Here is a 23715-nt window from a genome sequence, read left to right as displayed (position 1 = left end):
CAAGTCTCCATCCCTCCCACATAATCCACGGCTGGCTGATGCGGCATGAGCCGCAAAGACCTGAAACAAACCCAGCTCTCTTTTGAGAAGCCAGCGGACATCCACAAGAACCCACCTCTCAATATGGCGATGGGCGGCCAGAACCCATCCACATCCCCAGAAGACACGGGCCAGCTGGGCCCCCTGCTACAGGAAATGCGAGCAGGGTTGAAAGCGTTGGACGTCCGTTTCGACACCCTAGACAAGCATATAGCTGACCTGGGGGCTAAACTCCAAGTGCACGACCGACGCCTGGAGGTGGTGCAATCTCGAACATCCGACCTGGAAGATGGCATGGCTCAATCCCTGAAGAGGGTCGACAGGATGGAGAGAAAACTGAAGGAGGTGGCAATAAAAAACGAGGATTTGGAGGCCAGGAGTCGCCGCAATAATATCCGCCTCGTAGGCATGCCGGAATCTACAGCGACTGGACGCATGGACAATCTTGTGGAAACCATCCAGATAGACCTTTTTGGAAGAGAAGCGTTCACCCCAAGTTTCGTGGTAGAACGCGCACACAGGTCACTCGGCCCGAGACCCAACCCCGGCCTCCCTCCAAGGCCCATCATCGACAGGATAATGAACTTCCGAGACAAAGACACTGCATTGCGGACGGCCAGAGAAAAGGGAGAGCTCACCTGGCAAGGCTCCAAACTGTCATCGAACCCTGACTTCACCACTATGGTGCAAGACGCCAGGAGGAAATTTCAAGGAGTTAAAGCTACCCTCAGGAACCTGGGATTGAAATACGGCATGTTATATCCCGCCAGACTACGAGTAGAAATCAACGGTCGCTCCCGTATATTTGAAAGCCCGGCGGAGGTACAGGATTTCTGCCACACTCACAAACTCAATAACAAGGGTCCACCTGACACTGTCACTTCCTCCCCCCCTCTGAGTGGGTAGGATGCCAGTGCGGATCTGTTTTCCTCGTGCGGCCCCGGATGAACACATATCCTCTAGAACATTGTCGCCGCAAGTGTTCCTTAATAGTACTTTATGATACAATGGAATTATTTGTTCTTAGTTACTAGATTGCGGGATAGCGAACGTCCCCCTATTGGTGTACACCTCTAACCTGTGCTTATCACGTTACCATGTACCCCATAGGTTTACTTTTACAAACATGTCGACTGTTTTGGGTACTGTGGGTTATTATTGGCAATTGGATATTGCCTTTCCGACTGGGCGGGAAGGCTGGGTGGGGGGAGGCGGGATGGGAATTGTTTTTGCATTGAGTTCAGATTTTGTTCAACTATTGACACATTGGCAGAGTACAGACATAGGCTGTTCTTCTTTATCGCGAACATCATGCAGTTATGGCGCACATAGGACACAATACTGGCCCCTGCAACATCACCCTGGCTACATGGAACGTTAGAGGCTTGAACGACACTCAGAAAAGGCGGCAGGTCCTACATTATTTGAATCGGCACAAAGTGGACATTGCATTGATACAAGAAAATCACCTCCCCCTACTGACCGGTCCCGGTTTGCATCATCGTGGGGCCCAAACTGTTACTTCACTAATTATAGCAATTATGCCAGAGGTACGGCCATCCTGGTTCATAAGCGACTCCCCTTCAAATGCCATTCTGTCGTACACGACGACTCCGGTAGATTTATTATAGTGGAGGGCACACTTTTCTATTACAAGATTGCGTTAGGATGTGTATATGGCCCCAACACTGACTTCCCTGATTTCTTTCATACCCTCTAAGCGAAGCTACTACAATTCAGCTCCACACCCTTGTTACTGGGAGGGACTTCAACATTACATTTGACTCTTTTAGACAGTACATCAACGGCCCCCGACCCGAAACCTAGAGCAGGCAAAGCCCTGCATTCTTTGTGCGACCGCCTCTCATTAATAGACCTGGGGCGGGTACGTGACCCAAACCATACCACACATACGCACTACACTGGTGCAAGTAATACTTGGACTCGGCTCGACTACTGGCTAGCCTCCCCTGAATTTTCCGGGTGGTTCCACAACATACATACACTGCCCAGGTCTTACTCTGACCACTCTCCAGTGCTGTTGGGGTTGCTTGTCCCCCGCCCAGAAGGGTATGAACGGCAGTGGAGGTTCCAGACACGAGCACTAGATGACGAGCAATTTAGGCAGGAGCCATCTGTAGCCATCGAGGAATACTTTGATATGAATATGGGCTCGGTGGACTCTGAAGCGGTATTATGGGAGGGCTTCACGGCTTACATGAGAGGTATATGTATTTCATTGTGTGCTGGGACACTTAGGGTTTGCGAAACACACTGTCTCGATTAGAAACAGACATGACTACGCTAGACGCTTCACAGAGGACGACTGCTGATCCCGGGTATGATATAAAGAGGATAACGTTACTCCTGCAGTATAGGGAGGTAGCTGATAAGGAAATGTTATACATGGGTAAATACCATAGCGCCAAAGTTTACGGAGAGGGGGATCGTCCCGGCAGGATCTTAGCTCAGATGCTTAGAATTCCCTATGCGAAATCCAATGTCACAGAATTACAATCCGTTTGGGTCACACACTCACAGACCCGCTATTAATACAGGAGGAGTTCCTGTCCTATTTCAAAACACTATACACTACCAAGCTGGGACCCAACCACTCCGGTCAAGAAGAATACCTCTCAGAAACTGCGTTAGTTTACCTAGAAAATAACTGCATCATGCAGTTATGGCGCACATAGGACACAATACTGGCCCCTCCAACATCACCCTGGCTACATGGAACGTTAGAGGCTTGAACGACACTCTGAAAAGGCGGCAGGTCCTACATTATTTCTTAGCAGAACCCATAACCACTGACAGCATACATGAGGCTATAGCTGCATTGACCACATCCACAGCCCCTGGATTAGATGGCTTCACACCCGAGTTTTACAACGCATACAGAGACTTGTTGACCCCACACTTATTGGATGTTTACGCAGAGGCCCTGGAGACCCAGCAGCTCCCTCCTACCTTGAGAGAAGCAGTAATAATATTGCTTCCAAAACCTGGCAAAGATCCCCTCCAATGTGGCTCCTACTGTGGTTCTGAAAATTCTGGACTTGAGAATAAAACTTCGTCGTAACATGACGAATTTAGTATCAAAAGACCGAAAATGACGAGTACACTAAGTGCAAGCATTTTCGTCATATTCCAGTGACGATTTCACCTCGAAATCGTCATTCTCGTTCTGAAACCCTTTGCTTCCATTTTGTATACGGCAGCCATTTTGTGAGTTGCCCTTTACATAGGCTTATGATACAGCTAAATTCAATTCCAAAGGACACGTACACCTTGATTGACTTTTCTCTGACCTGGGCAGGTTGAAACCATTGCCCCAGGCCGAGCCTGTTTGGTCAGTTCCTCTCCCAGTGGCCGAATGAGATAGCATCAAGGCACAACAGGCCATAAACCTATTTCATCGCACACACCCTGCCGAATCTGGCTCACACCTGTCCCTGCTCCTTTTTCTCTCACTTGCTTTATGATGGGGAGGTGCCCGTTTTTATTGGGGGTCCAACGATATCTGATGAAATGTTGGGCCTTGCCGGGTGTTTTGTTGTGGGCTGGACGAAGTGAAATATGGACATGTCATCATGACTCTGCTTTTCCTTTGTAACGAAAAAATGTAAATAGTATACTTTAAATTCGAAGAATGTTTGCCTAAAGCACAATATTTTGTATAAAAAGAGAAGCCTGACTTTGTAGGATTGAGCAGTCTCCTGAGAATATACTTCCCGTGTGTTGTACTTCTAGGACCTGTTACTTGGTTGCAGCCAATAAAATCGATCCTTGACTTCACCTAGAAGACTCTGAGTTTCTGTGGTCTAAATCAGGAAAGGACTCGAGGTCTTTGGGTGTGTTCCCTGACACCGCTGGGTTACCGGTTCAGTACCGGTTTTGAAAAACCCAGTACCTCACTATCGATTATTAAAATCTCCCCGACCCGCTGTTCACCCGATGGTAGAGTGAGATTCTAGACTGTCTGTCTTGACTGCGAGTAGTTAGGAAGTATCTTTAAAAATTTGGCATTGTTTTTAACATTTGCGATTGATTTTATAATCGTTTTAACAATTGGGATTGATTTAATAATCCATATTCACTAACTGCTGGAAATATCCTGACACTCTCCCCGCACTGCCTGGGCTCGATACTGCAGCCTGCCCGCCCCAGTCCGACTCAGCAATTACTGCCGTAGAGCGGAGGGCGGACAGGTAAGAGCCAGGCACACTAACATCCACTTCCGCTAGAGCGGAGGTCAGCGCTCTAGTCGTTACCGTCTTCAGGGCTATTTAGCCACGCCTCCCTATCAAGCGCGCAGCGGTTGCGCGCAGGGGGCGCCTAAGAAGCGCCTAAGAAAAGCCCGTCTGCGCCCGTCAGCGACAGGACGGGACTAAGGGACATGGCTCCAACATCTGGTACTTCCGACTCACAGGTTAGCACTATCATATCCTATTCAAGGAAAAAACTTCTTAGCCTGATACCTATTTCTCCTGCTACCTGTATGTGCGAGATCTGGCCTAATTTTGAGGGTCCATTCTCTTGTGCAAACTGTCGCTTTCAGGCTGATCATACATGTTTACCAGGGGACAATTTATCCGGCGCCCTCATTACAGCCGCTGCAGGGCTGCCCCCTCAGATACCCTCCTTGTTCTGTGTAGCCAGTACTCTCGCCGATAACTATACTGCCGGAAAGGGACCTTCTGGACTAAAATGTTTTTTATTGAACATACGTTCCCTACCCAAACACTACCAGCAACTATGGGACCTCATAAACACAGACATGCCAGACATCTGTTTTCTCACGGATACTTGGCTAAAACCCCATACAGTCCCCGCAATCATGCTAGGAATCCCTGTTGGATATAAGATTCTTCATCTAGATCGCTTGACAAAAATAGGAGGCGGTGTGGCTGTTGTTTATAAAGAGAGTATAAAAGTATCAGTACTTGATCAAAGATGCGATGCTCAGATGGAAATAATGATTTTCAGATTTTCCCTCTCCTCCAAAACACAGTGGAAAGGAGCACTAGTATATCGCCCCCCCGGCCCATGCTCTGATTTCTCACTCACTCTTATGGAACTTTTAGCCCCTTATTTTAGAGCTAAGGAAGATTTCATTCTCCTTGGAGATTTTAATGTTCACATAGACCTACCAAATCACCCTGATAGCATGTCCCTGCTCGCTGATCTTTCCAGTCTGGGACTGAAACTTCAGAATAAGGGCCCAACACACTTGGGTGGGCACACACTTGACCTAATCCTAACTAATTGCCCTAAAATAACATGCTGCCCTCCCACTATTATTAGTTGGTCAGACCACTATATGTTAACTTTTACCATATCAGGTCTTCAACCTCCATACCAAAAACCTCTCCCTGTTATATGGAAACTGAAATGGCACAAAATAACCCTAGGAGGACTACAGAAAGTATGGAAAGAACCCACTCTCTCCGAAGACAATGACATTGACCAAGGTCTATTTAAGTTTAACAAAGCACTCCTGGAAGCAATTGATCTACTTGCACCGCTAGAACTACATAAGCAATGCTCTAAAACTAAGCAAGAAACTTGGTATACGGAAGATCTAAGGGCAGAGAAACAACAATGTAGGAGATTGGAGAAAAAGTGGAGAAAAACACATACACCCACTAGTAAAAAACACTATTTGGAGGCACAATCCAACTATTTTAAACACATAAAAAAAGCCAGGAGAAATAGACTCGAGTTACAGATAACAGAAGCAGGGAACTCTACTAGAGAACTTTATAAAATCTTGCAATTATTTGTCAAACCTATAGCCTGCGAAAGCCCGGATGATTTCAGCCAAACTTTGTGCGATGATGTCTCCGCATTCTTCGAGGATAAGATTGAACTAATATACGAGAAAATCACCAAAGCATCAAATATTAGGGACACATTTGACTCTCCCTGCCCCTGGCTAGCCAAGAGCGAAAGCAGCAAGCTCACTGTGATTCCGGAGATCAGCCTGACAGAAGTCACTACCCTATATAACCTAATCAAATGAGGCTCACCCATAAATCTGTTACCTGCTAAGATGATAGCTCCACTAGGCAGCCTGTTAGCTCCGAGCTTTAAATCACTGATTAATCTCTCCCTTAAAGAAGGAAAGATTCCCAGTGTCTGGAAAAAGGCAGTGGTGAACCCTGTCCGCAAAAATACCGCGTTACCATGGTCTGACCTTAACAACCTCCGTCCAATATCTCTCCTACCCCACCTGAGTAAGATGACTGAGAGGCATGTCAACACTCACCTGTCTAAATTCATCGAGGCAGCGGACGGTCTGGACCCTTCTCAATCTGGGTTCAGACCAAATCACAGCACAGAATCAGCTCTCCTCTCCGTGACCAATACCATCCGGATGGCACAGGATAGAGGAGGCTCTATGATTCTGGTGCTGTTAGATTTGTCCGCTGCCTTCGACACGGTGTCTCATGAAACTCTCATCAGTCGTCTGAAGGGGGTGGGAGTTGACGGAACGGCCTTATCATGGTTAAAAAGCTTCATATCTGGCCGCTCACAAAGTGTTCGTTTGGGCTCCCACTCTTCCATCTTCAGGGAGCTCACAAAGGGGGTTCCACAGGGCTCATGCCTAAGCCCCACATTGTTTAATGTGTATGTGGCCCCCTTGGCGAAAATTGTGAGAGAACATGGGTTCACACCAATATCTTATGCTGATGACACCCAGCTACTATTCCCTTTCCAGAATATGACACCAACAGTAAAAAGCTCCTTTGCTGCAGGAATGAGAGCGATAGCCAGCTGGATGACCTCCAATTGCCTGCAGTGTAATGTGGGCAAAACGGAGGTCATGCTCTTTGGAGACGCCCCACTCCTCTGGTCACCTGAGTGGTGGCCTCCTGAATTAGGTATGGCCCCATGCCCAAAAGAAACTGTAAAAAATCTAGGCGTTAAACTTGATCAACCCTTGATACTTAAAGATCATGCCATACAGGTTACAGGAACCTGCATGAGGGTGATTGGATTATTGAGGAGAGTCTTCCCCTACTTAGCAGACCATCATAGAAAAACATTAGTGCAGACCCTAGTAATCAGAAGGCTGGATTACTGGAATGGGCTGCTCATATCTGCTAATGAGGACCAGCTGGGGAGGCTACAAGTAGCCCAGAATACGGCTGCTAGGTTGATCTTAAATGCTCCTGCCAGATCCTCCTCCCGTCCTCTGCTAAATAAACTACACTGGCTACCCATTCGCCAGAGAGTGAAATTTAAGATCTGTTGCATCATTCACAAATGTTTGTTCGGATCTGCCCCCAGGTACCCAACGGAAATTTTTAAACCCTATCAACCAGGTCGAACCCTACGCTCTAAAAATCATGCTTTGCTCCAGATCCCTAGGATTAAAAGAGAGAGAAAAGGAGGCCGAGCTCTATCATACAAAGGCCCCACTCTCTGGAACTCTCTGCCTCTTACTCTTAGGTTAAACCCTAATTTGCCTGCATTTAGGAAATGCCTGAAGACGCACCTATTCTCTATCCAATAGCCTCACCAAAGTCATACAGATTTCACTGTCTGGCTCTGCACTCGGAAAGAACAAAAGCGCGGAGATACCTCTTCGGAGATTAAATTCCTGCGCTATACAAGCACCTAAAATAAAATAAAATAAATTTAGACTATAAAATTCTAGCGAAATCATAAGCATGCCGCCCCTCCCTACTCATGGAATCTATAATTTCCCCAGCCCAGTCAGGATTCATTCCACACCAGTCCACCGCTTTCAATCTTCGGACCTTGTTTAATACCCTACACAGATTAGACCCGGAGACACCTGCAGCGGCGATCCTACTGGATACTGAAAAAACTTTTGACTCCCTAGAATGGCCCTTTCTCTCCATAATGCAGCGTATGGGAATGCCCCAGGGCTTTATAGCAACTATGGCTCTGCTCTACACACGACCTACAGCTAGGCTTCGATTAAAAGGGAGGCTCTCTGCCCCCGTTGGTCTATCGCGCGGAACGCGTCAGGGATGCCCCCTTTCCCCCTTATTATTTATTTTAGCAATGGACCCATTGATTCGACACTTCCAAGAAAAACACCTCCATAGAGGTTTGGTAATTAGGACAGGCCCCTTATTAGTCTCATTATATGCAGACGACATCATTCTATATGTCCACGACCCCCAAACAAATCTTGACCCATTACTTCGAGAGATCCTCCGATTTGGTAATTTTTCCGGCCCGAGAATCAATTGGCGTAAGTCAGTTGTCTTCCCGCTCACTGCAGGAACGAATCGCTGGACCTCGGAATTCCCATTAGACTGGTGCGCTGACTCAGTGAAATACTTAGGAATCCACATTCATCGAGATACCGAGCAGATAGTGCGCCGCAACTACGGGGGAGCAATTTCCCAGCTGGAGACACAAATTGACTCCTGGCTCAAACTTCCACTCTCCATGGCGGGACACGTAGCCCTGATAAAAATGGTAGTCCTCCCCAAATTTCTATATTTGTTTCAGAACATTTCAATTCCCCTAACCAACAAATTTTTCAGTGCTCTGCGGTCCTTACTGATCAAGCTAGTTTGGGGAAACAAGACACCCAGGGTACAATGGCAAGTGATAACTCTTCCTTAGGACCGGGGTGGATATGGGGTACCTGATTTGCACTTATATTATCTGGCTGCACAAGGCAGCTTCGCACATGCCTGGTACCATCCCGATGCTAGGAATACCTATCTCCGCCCCGAATCTGACTTTGTTCTCCCTGACGTACTAGCCTCAGTTCTACCCTCCGGTATCCCCCGCGATCTCAAAGATATACAGCCAGTTTACACCACCAGTTGGACATGGCTTAAGCTAAGTAGAATCACCCACATGAACACACTATATTCCTCCTTCCTTCCCCTACCGAATGCTCACTTCTTACCCATGACCAGCGGAAAGCTAGTCCAAAAGACCTGCGCCAAATTCAACTTCCACACAATGGGGGATCTCTTTCCTGCTGGCCATATCTTTGATCTAGAGGATATGTCCATGTTTTCGGAGGCTACATTCATGGACAGGTTTGTACTGGCCAGACTGCGAGCAGCACTACGAGACAAGTTTCCAGATTACCCGCTGGAGCCACCTTAATTCACCCCCCTAACATTGGTGATAGACAGCAACAAGGGGCTACACCTCATATCACAGCTTTATAAGGCTTGCTCCGCTGCGATGCCTGTAGATGACACGAGGGTCCGCTCCGCCTGGGAGTCCGACTTGGACAATTCAATCACGGATGAACAATGGCTAGCATGCTGCAAGGTCACTGGAACGGTATTGTTAAATAGCAAACATAGACTGCTGCATTTTAAATTCCTGCGTAGACTTTATGCTACACCCGCTAGAACACACAGGATAGACCCATCCAGACCGCACTCCTGTCAGCGCTGCCAAGCCCCACATGCAGACTTCTCACATCTGGCTTGGGGCTGCCCACGGATCCATGATTTCTGGGTGGAAGTCCATTAGCTTCTCAGTACAATGATCCACATTCCGTTGGAGCTGCTGCCCGAGATAGCACTATTGGGGTATGTGGTACAAATCCCTCTAAAGATTTGTAGATTTGCTGCTACCTCCTTACTCCTAGCTAAAAGAGAAGTTGCAATATTTTGGGGTAGTAAGAGAGCGCCGACGAAAAAGGGATGGTTGCAAAGCATGGCAACTTGCACAACGAAAAGTGATATGTATGCCAGTACTATTCCGGCATCTTCTAGACCCAGGGATATCTGGGGGACTTTCCGGACTTTCCTGGCTTCACACCAGCAAACCCCTCCTACACAGCAAGGCCAGGGTAAGGAGCCAACGGGTGTGGGCTGAAAGGGATATTGCATTCATAACGTGACTGTGTACATCCTGTGTAGTATGATACAAAATGCTGTAGTTACAGCTGGAACTCTTCTGGAGAATCGAGCGAGATTGCCTTTGACTGTAGATCGGTCATGTTTACTATTAAGTTTTTTGAATGTATCCGTTGAAATGTGTCACTGTCGCGCTGTAATATTGTGCACTGATGAGTATGCTGATCTGCCCTTGTCGAGATGTACCTGATACGTAATGCAATTGAACTCTGTGCTCTGCTTTGTATTTTCAAAACCTACTAAATAAAGTTGAAAAAGAAATGAGGCTCCTACCCCCACTGTACAGCATCCAAAGAGAACAACTTTTCTTCTTTTTCTCTTGTTTTTTCCCAAGAGGGTTGAGCCACACTCGCTCTGTTCATCGATACAAATAAATGACTCACCCCCTAAAAAAAAAAAAAAGCCCACTGGATAATCTTCAGCCATGCACAGCAGACACTGTGGTGGGGGGAATGGCTTGGGGTGTAGTAAACATCCATAGCCTGAGACATGCAAACCTCACGGCGCAGGGCTTGCCTTTGATCCTCTGCAGAGAACTACATGAGTGCTGTGGCATCTACTCAAATTAAGTCACTAAAAAGCAACAACATTCTTTGAAGAACTTCAAGGAAACAATGATGGTTTAATCGCATCCCAAATAAAGTTATATTGAAGAAACACATTTCCAGTAAAAGGTTTGGCTGAATGGATGCTATGGCGACAAATCGACTCCCTACTAAAAAGAAAATCACCAAAGAAATAGAAACCTCTGAACATCATTTATGGTGAACTATTGTTTCACAACTTCACTTACTCTACTTACTATTCATGACCGCACACACTGACCAATAACAGTGATGACATCACTGATGATAGATGTCACATTACCATTATTAACATTGATAAAGCCTAAATCGAATCCCTGTTTCCACATCTGTTGAGAATGGAACCATCATCTTGTTTGTAGACAAACTGGCTGCAGGGGCAGCAGGATCTTATTTGTTGTACTGCAGTATTCACATTACAAACAATTTCTACAAGGATATGTATTTCTTATGAGAGACACTGCGGTATGACTTTGGTGCTAATGTTACATGACTGCCACGGACATCGGTGATGACCTCACTGATGCCACAGACTGGCAAGAATGGAAATAAAGGTTGATTCAATATACAACAATGAGGGGAGTTAGCTACCGGCTGACACATCTTCTGCTCAAATTTGTTAAAAGCACATCTATTTACCGATAGGAAAATGGTCATGCGATGTCAGCAGTAATGTTATTTGTGATGTAATCGCACATCAAGTGTCAGATCACTGCTGGGAGGCTTTATGGTTGTCCAGCTCAACGCAGCAGAATGAGTGGATCCAACGTACTGGATAGCAACAATAACATCCTTTTATCTGTTGTTTTTAGAAGAAGTTGGTGTTTATATTATATACATGAATTGTGATCTCAATAACGAATCATAATACAGGTCCAAAAGGTTTTTTCTTAAGTGACTAAATACTTCACCCACACACCAACATTTAAAGTTGAAAACTATCTGAAAGCCATCAACCTCTCACCACCCTTCTTCAATGAAGCCCATAAGTAAAATAGGACTCAAAAGCAAATTCATAGACATATTTTCTTTTTGCCAGGTCATGGTGGAAAATGTCAGAAATAATCACCTGGAAGCCTTTTGAATATTTGTCGCATACACGTTTTAAGACTCCTGCTATATCATACCCACTTTGCATACTCAGGTTCTCCTTAGGCATCAATGTATGGTCAAAATTCACCAATTTACCTAGCTAGTTTAAGGTTTGAGGGATGAGGTAAGTTTATCAAACAACATAATTTGCTGCTTTGGAAGCCTCAGCTAGATAAAGGACTACGATGACAGCCTGTAAATGGTTAACATGCAGATCATCCCAGGCACCACAGTGTATTGTTCAACCTGTGCAATGAGCAGCAGACTATCTCTAGGTCTAGAGTTTAGGGAGATGCTAACATCCAAGGAGCCATATTCAAATAAAAGGGAACTTCCATATAATAAAACAGCGCAAATATCACACTGTTGGCTTTAACCAACCAAAATGGAGCTGGAACCAGTACATTGCATGGGCCTCGAATTTGCTTATGTTCATAGACAGAATAGTGGGGGGGGGGGGGGTCTAATGTAGCAAACTTGGAAAACACCACTAAGTCTGAATGGCACATTTATTAAGTCCTTCCATTTCTCAAGATCTTATGCCTTCCAAAATGTATTTAAAATAAATAACGGGCTGAGCTTACCAATAACTATACTGTGTATTACCTTACAGCCCTCCAGCCCACAATTTACCTTAGAAAATTCCAAATGTGCATTGTGGTCAGCCACGTGATTTAGGATATCTCCCACAGGGACCATCATAGGAGGGATGGGCTGTTTCATTTGTTGTTCGTCTTCGGGCTCCTGAAAGCTTTGGGTGGATAGTCAAGGGAGAACATGTTAGGTACAGTGCATCGTCTCACCAAAGCAACCAACATACACTGGGGAAGAGTACACAATATGGATCACACAAAAGTGTGAGTGTAGAAGGTAAGGTGTATTTCACTATTGTTGCCCTTGAAGATTTGTTTAAAAAAAAAAAATGTAATGGTAGTACAACTGAAGATTAGTTTTGATTTACAAAATACAGTGAACTCTGAAAGGCTTTCTTACAGAGGGAAGTCACAACTAGGTAGCCAAGAAACAACACATTTGTGGTAGTAAGCAATATAAAAGTAACATGTCTGTTTTAAAATGCGCACTTATTTTAGTTTACAACAGATATGAAGACTAGGGACGATGGTGAAGCAATGAAAGATGATTGTGATGGGCACCGAACATATCGCTTTTCTTATCTGTTACTTGGTAGCTCACCTGTAAGCCATGACAAACGCCACCAGCTTCTTATACAGCTCGGCAGTATGAGTTTCTGGCTGGAAAAGATCTGGGTAGGACCTCATGAAGGGCAGCACTATGGTGGAATACTCCAAGTGCATGTTGTCAAGGTCCTTCTTTACCACCTCCGGCACACCAGTACCCTGAAGCAGTCTCTTACGCTCATCCTCTGGCCTGTGGCAAATGGAAACAAACAGCAAAGTATAAATGAACATCTGGGTAAAAATAGTCTACGCAGTAAACAATGGCAGTGCTTATTTGAGAGCGTACCTTCCTTTTGGTAAAGTTACCTTGGGTGTCACCATTTTAAAATGCCTCATTGGGTAATAAGACCCCTCCCAACCTTCCTGTGTTTTGTACTCCTTTTGTGGGAGGACCCTCTTTATTGCATAAGTTCTATTTTTAGGCTGTCCTATGCCAGACGGGAGCAATTCACCCAGTTAGTGTTTTCTTTGCATTCTGAATGAATAGGTCTAGTCGAGCTAGTCACTTGTGACAAGGACAGCCTGAAGCTGCTGAATCTTAAACTCTGACCATTAAAGTAATGGGGTGACCCAAAAAGGTACTGGACCTGGGTTACATATGGTATAGAAAAATGGTCCAAGACCTCTATATTTGATGCCTGAATTAATCAGTGATTGTTTGTTTCAACAAAATTGAAAGCTTGTCACAAGGGATCAGCTATGTTCAATTAATGTATCTCATTATATACCATATTAAGATTTTAAAGAAAGCAACGTCAAAACAATAAACAAACCTAGAGTAATGTTTAATACCTCAAGGTCAACAACTTAATCATTTTCCAAGCATTATAGAATAAATAAATAACAATGGTTGCCCTAATAGAGCGTGCAGATAGAAAAAGTATAGTGATAAAGTGTGTGGGATTAAGAAGGAAAGGAATTCACAGAGAATATTTGTGACATAAAATATTCAAAACAATTTTTACATCCATAACAGACAAAGAATCAATTCATCGTACTGTTCAACCTGGCCAACCAAAAATTGAAACAAACTTTAACTATTCATAATTGATCAGTGTCCAAATTTTTTGCACATTAATATGTAGCAACAAATTGGTCCAGGTTATTTCTAAAAGTGTCGACGTTTCGACTCGTCTTTGTGGCCTGTCGGTCGTTTAAGCCTGGGCCAAGCGAGTCCCTATAACCGGATTCGGAAACTGAGAACAACACCAACAATCAAAACTATCCCGAACAACAACCTTTTTTAGCCGAGGACCAATGGTGGGGCCCACGAGGGAGGGGCCGCCCCTGGGGGAGACCCAGGGGAACACGCAATGTGACTTGGAACCAGGGCACGGGCAGAGGGAGGAAACAGTCGAACTTCCAGCAAGACACACATGGCGACATCAGGACCAGACAAAATCACTACACATGGTAGTGCATAGACCGGAGAATACAGTAATTTACCTGTCAAATTATGAACTGAGTTCTGATGAACAAAGGGTTCTATCAAAAGGGTTGTCCTTTGTTCAGACTACTCTGCCGGATAGTTTCAATTTGAAAATTTAATTACAACAGTTTTTTTTAGAAAACTGCGACTAAAACATTATTTCCTAAAGATCCCCTATGACTCCGTGTTCTCGGAGAGTGGCCTGCGACCCCCTTCACATTTCAACCCTCCGTCCCATTTGGTGGACAGCAAAATAAGAGCTTATGAACAAGTGGTATTGCGAGATGTAGATCAGGGTCTCGCCAGTCGACAATATGTGTCGCATAATATAACCAAAGAGGAGAAAACTGCCCTATACACCCTGAAGAATAACACCCAAATTGTAATAAAGCCCGCAGCAAAGGGGGGGCCATTGTGGTTCAGGACACCAGTAAGTACAAGAATGAGATTTTCTCTCAGTTGGAAGTGGTAGGTAATTATGCCTTATTGAGATCAGATCCAACTAAAGGGATTAGTTTACGGATTAACAAAATTACGAGCAGAGCGATGGAGGATGGCATGATCAATAAACACGAATTTGAGTTTTTGAATAACAAACATCCTCGGATGCCTACAATTTACACGCTCCCAAAGGTTCATAAACGAATGGAAGACCCCCCCGGGAAGACCTATCATATAGGGTTGCAGGTCTTTACATGAACCTCTTTGTAAATATATAGACTTTTTTAAAAACCTTTAACGACATCGACTCCCACATACTTACGTGATACTACCCAGACCATTCAGTTGGTAGAAGGACTAATATATAATCAGCAGACAGGTTTTCTTGTGACCATGGACATCAAGTCCCTATATACAAACATCCCCCAGCAGGCTGCCTTAGTTTGTATACAAACAATCTTGGACCGGAGGCCGGCACCACACAGGGTCCCAACGGAATTTATTATTCAACTCTTGACTTTAGCCATGACACAGAATTATTTTATGTTTCAAGACAAGTTTTATGTACAGACCAAAGGCGTGGCAATGGGGGCAAGCTTTGCCCCTAATCTGGCAATTCTATTCATGAGTGAATATGAATAGGACCATGTGTTAACTCACATCAACCCATACCGAAATCATATTTCGGTATGGGTCAGGTACATCGACGATGTGCTTATGATTTGGGATGGAAACAAGGAAGATTTAGTCCAGTTTCACGGTTGGCTGAACACACCCTTGAATGACATCCAGTTCATACTGGAGTTTGAGAATACATCAATTAATTTCTTGGACATTCAAATAAAAGCAGACGCAGGTCACCTTTATACGAGCTTATACAGAAAAAGTAGTGAACGAAACACACTTCTTAGGTACACAAGCCATCATCCACGTAACCTCAGAGATAACTTGCCCTTTGGGCAATTTCTGACGTTACGGAGAAATTGTACTAAGAAAGAAGATTTCTTTGACGAATCGTCACTACTCATTACACGGTTGAGTGAATGAGGGTATCCCATTCGTTTACTTAAGAAAGCCCGGAAACGGGCTTGGTACAACCACCGGGAACATCTACTTAATGTACAACAAAAGGGAACTGGTGAAGAAAGATTGGTGTGTGTCACCACATTTAATACAAAGAGCAATGCAATTAAAAAGGCAATAAATCGGCATTGGCACTTAGTGAAGGAGGAAGTGGGTGGACTTGGACCCCCACTCCATGCCTTCCGCAAGGGCAGAAACATCAGAGATCATTTAGTAAAGTCCCTTTTACCAATGTGTCAAACTGAGAAGCAAACCACATTATGGGGTTTACCCCCAGTGATGGGACATATGAAATGTGATACGTGTAAGGCGTGCCCTTTGACCACAGAATGCACTACATTCATCCACAATGGGCAGACACACGTGTTGAAAGCACACAGTAATTGTAACTCCGCAGGGGTCATCTATGCCATCCTGTGCCCTTGCGGGTTCATGTATGTAGGCCAGACTATACAGAGGGCAAAATGCCATATCCTACAGCACATGAGCCGCATACGCTGTAAAACACCAGGAGCCCCTTTGGTTGAACATTTTACCACCTTTGAACATGAAGCTAACAGCTTAAGGTGGTGGATTATTGAGAAGGTAAAAGCCAACCCAAGAGGGGGTGACCTGAGTTGTGTGCTCAGTCGCAGGGAATGTAAATGGATACACCAACTGGACACGGTAAATAAAGGATTGAATGAATCTGAGGAGATTAATAGACAGGTGGCCCTTTTGAGAATATGACCATACCTTCAGGCGTGAACATATCTGTGGTATGCTCTGAATATGACAGTTCCTACTCTACAGTTAGTACAGTATCATCAAGATAAGGGCAACTTATTTATCATATATGTTATTAATGTGATAATTTTTATTGTTAATGTGTTGTAATTTGTATGTAATTGTTGTAAAGTTAATTTGTGAACTTTGTGGTGGAAATGCTTATTGAAATTTTCTATCAATGAGACCCCATAATTGGCGGGCGCTTGATATTAGAATCGACAATTTTTCACTAGTTCTTGGCGATTATGATGTGAAACTGTGCTCATTATTAGAGCACACAGTCATTAATCGATTGAGGCTACCTTCCTATGTCCAGTCTTAATTGTACTGGTATGTAAAGAAACGCAATCCCAATCCAAGATGGCGGATATATAATTTTTATCACCATGTCTGTCTAAAATGTTTTCATTTTTACAAAAAAGATTGGAACGGAAATGGCAAACGGTATCGCGGTAGTTTAAGATGGATTCATTTTCCGATAAATATTGATGGTAATTAGGTGTCTACCAGCAAAGCCGAGACTGAAGTCTGTCGTCGGTCTCTATTATTAACCACAAGGCAGTTAAGAGCAGGAAGGTCTGGGCAATCAGTTTCCGAATCGGTAAGCCTGTGCGAAGAATTTATGGCCGACTTTGGCATTATATCTTGGAAGAAATGGGTCCTTAATAGCGTCTGGTTATTTGCAGATGCAGTGTGGGGGAACACGGTGCCCCGACCTCGTGTCCCTCGACCACGTTTTGTGACTAACCCGCAAGACTGAACAGTAACCATTTTTCCGGTAAATATCCGGTAAGCAGAATCAAGACACTTAGGAATCAAGATGGCTTTAGAAAACACCCAATTTTAGTGGTTCCTTTGCTAAAACGTCGACCGTTCTTTCATAGATGCTGTCAGTGGGAATGTATTGTCTTGATTTCGCTTGACGAATTAAGTACAAGGTGGAGAATTAATCTTCCCGAAATTTGGCACGCAGGTACAGTGAAGTAACGTTGCATCTTCTTTTCCTTTGGTTAGCTTAACATTGGCCCAGAGTGAGTGTGTAATGTAGGCTTCACTGTTTTGACAGGTCGCTGTAACGTTATAGCTGACGCATAAACCGCTAATTTTGAATCAGATCAGGTCAATCTTCTAATGAAAAGTATATACCTTCGACTTACTTGTGAAGATATTTGGAACACCACAAGGTATAGTGTCCTTTCCTTAAAAAACCCTTTTTATGAATGTAACCCTTGTGGGTTGTCGAAGGGGTTGATGGATTTTTCTGTCATTTATTCTTTATAGTGCAATTCGCGTGAATAGGACCAATTTGTTCCTACATATTAATGTGCAAAAATTTTGGACACTGATCAATTATGAATAGTTAAAAAAGTTTGTTTCAATTTTTGGTTGGCCAGGTTGAACAGTACGATGAATTGATTCTTTGTCTGTTATGGATGTAAAAATTGGTTTTTTTTTATTTTAAATTTGTTTTTATTGATTTCAAAGATGGCAATAAACATTACAGCACACAAGAGACAGAGCAGACAAAATAAGTCATCGAGGCAAATAGGTACATGGATACTGCAAGGCAAACAAGCTTCAGGTGATGCTCGAACCGACCATGCTGTAATGCCCAGCTTGCAATTGTCACTTGTGATGAGGGATGAGGGATTGGAATTGCAGAAGTAAAAACCCGAACCTAAATTCCCGCCCTAACCCCAACTCCCCCCCCCTGCCCACCCCACCCAGTGTGCCAGAACCGTAAAGCAAACCTAGCTATGCTCTTGTAGTAGAGGGCGCGATCACCCAGATGAGCTTGGGGATTCATGTGCATGTTCTGTGAGTCGCAATATGCGGAGGTATCTGGGACACGTGACTTCGTTGAATTCCCTGGATAGTAGCAACAGCAGCGGAAGCCATGTCTTCCGATAAGCGGCTGTGGAGTGTGTGAGCGTAGCCTGGATGCGTTCCATGCCCAAAGTAAAGCATATTTTATGCAACCACCCCGTGTGAGTGGGCCTAGTGTTAGAGCCCCAAAGGGACAGAATGTGTTGTGTAGCTGCCTGCATGGCAATCCCCATCTGGCGACCTCTGGGGGATTTCAAGGGGAAAGTGAGCGCGTTGGGCAGACCCAGGATGGTGTAAGCCGGGAATCTAGGGACTTCAGTGTCGAATGTTGAGTCTAAGTCGTCCAGGACTGTCTTCCAGTATTCCTGGACTTCCCTGCATTCCCAGAGGAGGTGAGTTAAGGTGCCATGTTCCCCGCATCCTCTCAAGCATAGCGCACTGCGTGTGGGGTTACTTTTATGGAGCCGGGCCGGGGTAAGGTGCCAGTTTATAGCTAACTTCGTCGCCGCTTCCCTACCTGCGGTGTTTCGAGTGGTGTGAGATGCTCTGTAATACACGGCACTCCATTCTTTGGGTGAAAGGGTTCGCCCTAATTCCGCCTCTCATTGTTTTTGACCTGCCGTCTTGCCTGAAGGGGCGGGGGGTGTGAGCATCTTGTAAAGGTCTGTGATAAGGTGTTTGTCTGAGTCCTTCGTCACGAGCCACTTTTCAAAGACTGTCATGGGCCTGCCGACGAGGGGGGCTACATCCGGGTGCATGAGCCAGTGTCTGATTTGAAAATATTGAAATAAGTGTGGGGAGGCGACATCGTAACCTTGGATTATATCAGATAGGGTAAGGAATCCGTGCAAGTCAAAGAAATGGTCGGCAGAGAGGTGGCTGACATCGCACCATTGCAGAAACGCCAGAGGGTCGTTGGCAGGTGGGAAGTCAGGATTGTCCAGAACGGGGGCGAGTGGAGATGGGAAAGTGGTAAGCCCTCTTTTGATCGCCACCGTATCCCAGACCCGCATGATAGTGCGGGTGATGGGGGATCACAAGAGATAGCGTGGTCTATGTCGCCAGGGCATGAATGGGATTTTCCAAAGGGATGTGCGGGCCATTGCCCTATCTTGAAAGAGCCAGCGTTTCTCGGACTCTGGTCGGAACCATTCCACTAGGTATCGAAGCTGTGCAGCCTGAAAATATTGGAAAAGGTTGGGGATCCCAAGGCCCCCCTCGTCTGCGCATCTATAGGACAGTCTTCTGTGGAGGCGCGCTCGCTTGCCCCCCCATATGAAATGCTCGAAGGCCTCCTGTAGAGCCGCGATGGTGCCAACCGGTGGGAGCACCGGGAGAGTCTGGAAAATGTACAGTATTTTCGGTAGAGCTGACATGTTTACTGCCACAATGCGTCCCAGCAGGGAGAGAGGTTGCCTGGACCAGCGCGTGAGGTCTGATTGGATCTGGGAGGAGAGGGCTGCATAGTTGAGTGCCATTGTGGATTCCGTGGATGCGGTGAGAGTAACGCCCAAGTATGGGAGGCGCGTGGTCGACGACAGACCCCCCCCCCGTAAGCGTGCATGGATGGTTGTGGTTGGGCATTGCTACCCAGAGGCAGGATGAGGGATTTCCCTTTATTAATCTTAAACCCGGAGACAGCACCAAAGGATTCCAGCTCCTCCAAAAAGGCGGGAATTGAGCACTCCGGACGGTCCAGAGCGGCCAGGATATCATCGGCGTATAGGCCTATCACATGAGATTCCCGGCCAAAAGACATGCCGTGAATGGCAGGGTTATCGCAGATTTTTTGTGCCAGAGGTTCTACATACAGGGCAAATAAGAGGGGCGATAAAGGGCACCCGTGCCTCGTTGAATCTCAAAAGGATTTGAGCGCAAACCGCCCATGCGGACACGAGCTGGAGGATGGTGGTAGCAGCTCGCGATCCAGGCTTGAAATCGATCTCCGACCCGAAAGCGCCGCAGGACCTGTTGGAGGTAAGTCCAGTCCACTCGATCGAACGCTTTCTCCGCGTCGATCGCCAGTAACGCAGAGTCCGAGCCCTGGAAGTGGGCTTTGTCTATCAGATGAAGTATCCGCTTGGTATTGTCGACTTGGAACGAAGCCTGATTGGTCAGGTTCCAGAAACCCGGGCAGGCAAGGGCCCAGACGCGCCGCCAGGATCCCTGTGAAAATCTTCAAATCCAGGTTAAGGAGAGATATAGGCCGAAATGCGGAACAGCACGTGGGGTCTTTACCCGGTTTGGGCAGCACTACTATCTCGGCTGCGAGCATGTCCGAGGGGATAGAGCCTGGACCCTCGAAGGAGTTGAAAAGCCGAGCGAGGATTGGGGCCAGCATATGACTGAAGGTTTTATAGAAACTGGCAGAGAAGCCATCCGGTCCCGGGGATTTAAGAGGGCGAAGGCGAGAAATAGCGGCGAGTACCTCGTCCACGCGTAATTTAAAAAAAAAATATTTTATGTCACAAATATTCTCTGTGAATTCCTTTCCTTCTTAATCCCACACACTTTATCACTATACTTTTTCTATCTGCACGCTCTAATTGGGGCAACCGTTGTTATTTATTTATTCTATAATGCTTGGAAAATGATCAAGTTGTTGACCTTGAGGTATTAAACATTACTCTAGGTTTGTATATTGTTTTGCTGTCGCTTGCTTTAAAATCTTAATATGGTATATAATGAGATACATTAATTGAACATAGCTGATCCCTTGTGACAAGCTTTCAATTTTGTTGAAACAAAAAATCACTGATTAATTCAGGCATCAAATATAGAGGTCTTGGACCATTTTTCTATACCGAATCTTAAGCTCTGGCAGAATACAGCATAGCAGGGATCTCCATCAAAATTGGTAAGTTGTGTAACATTCCCTACACCAAACAAACCTGGAAGACAGCAGGTTAAGTGCCAGCACAATAAAACTGTAAGTCAATATATGAACCCAGCTAAAGATGATGAACCACTGCATGGATTCCAGGGAGCAGATGCTAGAGTTCTACTGTCTTGTGTTTAAATGACAATCCTGCAAAGCAGTCAGAGAACGTAACCGCTAATAAGTAGGGATGAAAGCATCCAGAAGAGGAAGGAAAGGAGACAGTAGGTGCACAGTGAAAAGAAGAATGGAAAAATCAAATAATGGCTACAAAATCTTTCAAATGGGAATCAAGGAAAAATACCTCTATATCTTCCATCATTTTATCCGGCTAAAAATAGATAAATAGGAGTTAGGAAAGAATGGGATCAAGAAATATGTGTACATATATAAACCAAAGTGCACAACCAGCGTGTTGGGAGCACATAAATCAAGGCATCTGCTCATTTGTTTCATCGCTTACAAGCTCCACAGAAAACTGCTTAAACTCACAAGGTCAGAGGGCCACCCATTACAAAACCCCTCAATCTCATGGTATCACCTAGACCTTGAAGGACTTGGTTAAATTGCCCAGATGTGAAAAGAAGAATTGCTCGGACTCTCTGGATGACATCCCACTTACTCAGCTAACACTTGCCATCTGCAATGATATATGTCTCGCTACTGCGAGTTTTCGAGCTATTGGTATTGTAAATGGTATTGTAAATGGCAATGCCTTTAATTTATGTTGTACAAACCAAAACATAAATAAAAGGCATTGTCATTTACAATGCCAATAGTTGAAAGTTGCGTAAATGCGAGACCTATTGCATTACAAATGCTCGTTTCAGGAGGATTCCTCCTCACAGGCCGCTTGGAAGAGGAAGCCTGTCAAGCTCTGGGTACTGCGGAAGGCACTCGATATCCCACATTGAGAGCACTGTTTTTAAAGCTCAGCGTTTTTACCGTCCTTTTAAGTAATTACTCCCAGGGTTGGTTTCTTGTCCTACAACATCTGTAAAGCAGCACATCGCTGAACGGTGCTTGTGCATTACAACAACTGTAAATTGATACTTGTATAGCACACTACTCACCCACAAGGGTCTCAAGGCGCTTGTACGAATACCGCTGTGGAACCCATCCTGGCTTTCCCTGTGAGGTGTCCACTCCTGGGCACCCCAAGGTGGAGGCCAGGCATCCTTAGCGTTGTGGGGGCTGTTGTGGAGATTAAGCAAGCTATTGCCCAGAGTTGCAGAGTGGGACTCCATGATTGAAATAGGCACTGAGGCGAGAATTGTCAGGTCCGTGGAATTTTTTAGCCCAAGACCCGCCGAGGCAGAGAATTGAACCCTGGCCCCGGGCTAGACCTCTGCATCAGGGTCTGCCGCTCTAACCATTGAGCCACACTTCTCCACAACTGCGGAAGCTACAACCTCTGTACAGGCTGCTAATTGTTGATATGTCCCTTATTGACTCCCAGCTGAAGGAGAGGGCCTATTAAGAGCGATAAAAAACTTCCATTGCGCATAAAACATCGGAGGGCACTTAACAACTGATGCCTGCAGCACGCGGGCATTACGATTATTAGTGCCCCTTTCTGAACCTCACCCCAGCACACAAGCTCCTTTGTCAGTCCCTTGTTCCACGCTCTCACTCGCTTCAGAAAGAAGTTTTTATATCTCGACTCGGGCGAGTTTGTTCCAAAGTTTAGGGCCCACGTAAAAGAATCCTTCGTCCGGTTTGTTCATGGGGATTCCTGCAGCCAGATGAAGCTCTAGAGAACACGACTTCAATCACCGCTAACAGCAGCACTATATAGCGTCTCATATTGCACTTCTCCTGGGGTACCTGTGACGCAGTTTAATGTTGCTCAGTCTGCTGACTTACAATGATGGACGGCTTTTTTGACCTTGGGGGTGGTTTACACCTGCTTCTCAGATTACAGCACGTCTCAGAGGTGAGTGTTTAAGTAGCAGTCATCCTGCCATTATTTGCTGCCTGGCAGCTGGTGAAACGAGGTGCAAGCGGCACAGAGTGGTGAAAAACAGAGGTGAAATGGGCAGCACTGAAAAAAGGCGCGCCCTCTGAAGTGTTGTGGCAGATTTAACACCTCATCTGTGACGTGGCTGTGGTGCAAATGGTGGCGGTATAAGCTACAGTAAGGTTCCAGCGAGAGGACTGCAGAATCCCTTAGAGGGCTAGGAGAAATGGAAGGGGGAGAAGGGAGGTCTTAATCTTCTACATCAGGAATCCTGGATGGGGCATGCATAAAAGGAGGCAAAGAGGGGGAGGGATCCAAAAAGCCTTCTGTGGTGTCTTACAGCAAGCAACTGAGCCAGCTGACTGGTCGGCCGTCAGTGGTTCTTTACGCCTGTATTTAGCTACTTATTTATGTTTTTGTTTTATAAACTTGACTGAAGTTAATGTTAATTTGTAGCAACTACAAATCCATAGAAGTGGACAATTCCTTGATATGTAGACATTGCTCGTTGTCGGCATGCTGAATTGGTAACGCTTT

General features: G+C 45.3%; 1 protein-coding gene across 1 annotated transcript in view; it reads right to left on the bottom strand.

The window, feature by feature from the left end:
- Nucleotides 1–23715, bottom strand: part of SETD6 (SET domain containing 6, protein lysine methyltransferase) — a 216345-nt gene that overhangs the window by 75222 nt on the left and 117408 nt on the right. The window contains exons 5-6 of the mRNA XM_078671270.1: nucleotides 12788–12982; nucleotides 12227–12344 (exon numbers count right to left, since the gene is read on the bottom strand). Of these exons, the coding sequence (XP_078527396.1) occupies nucleotides 12227–12344; nucleotides 12788–12982 (313 nt within the window). The remainder of the gene's footprint in view (nucleotides 1–12226; nucleotides 12345–12787; nucleotides 12983–23715) is intronic.

The sequence above is a fragment of the Lissotriton helveticus genome, chromosome 12, assembly GCF_964261635.1.
Source record: "Lissotriton helveticus chromosome 12, aLisHel1.1, whole genome shotgun sequence".
Classification (NCBI taxonomy): domain Eukaryota; kingdom Metazoa; phylum Chordata; class Amphibia; order Caudata; family Salamandridae; genus Lissotriton; species Lissotriton helveticus.
The sequence above is the reverse complement of the archived record's forward strand: the minus strand, read 5'-3'. Positions and strand labels throughout refer to the sequence as shown.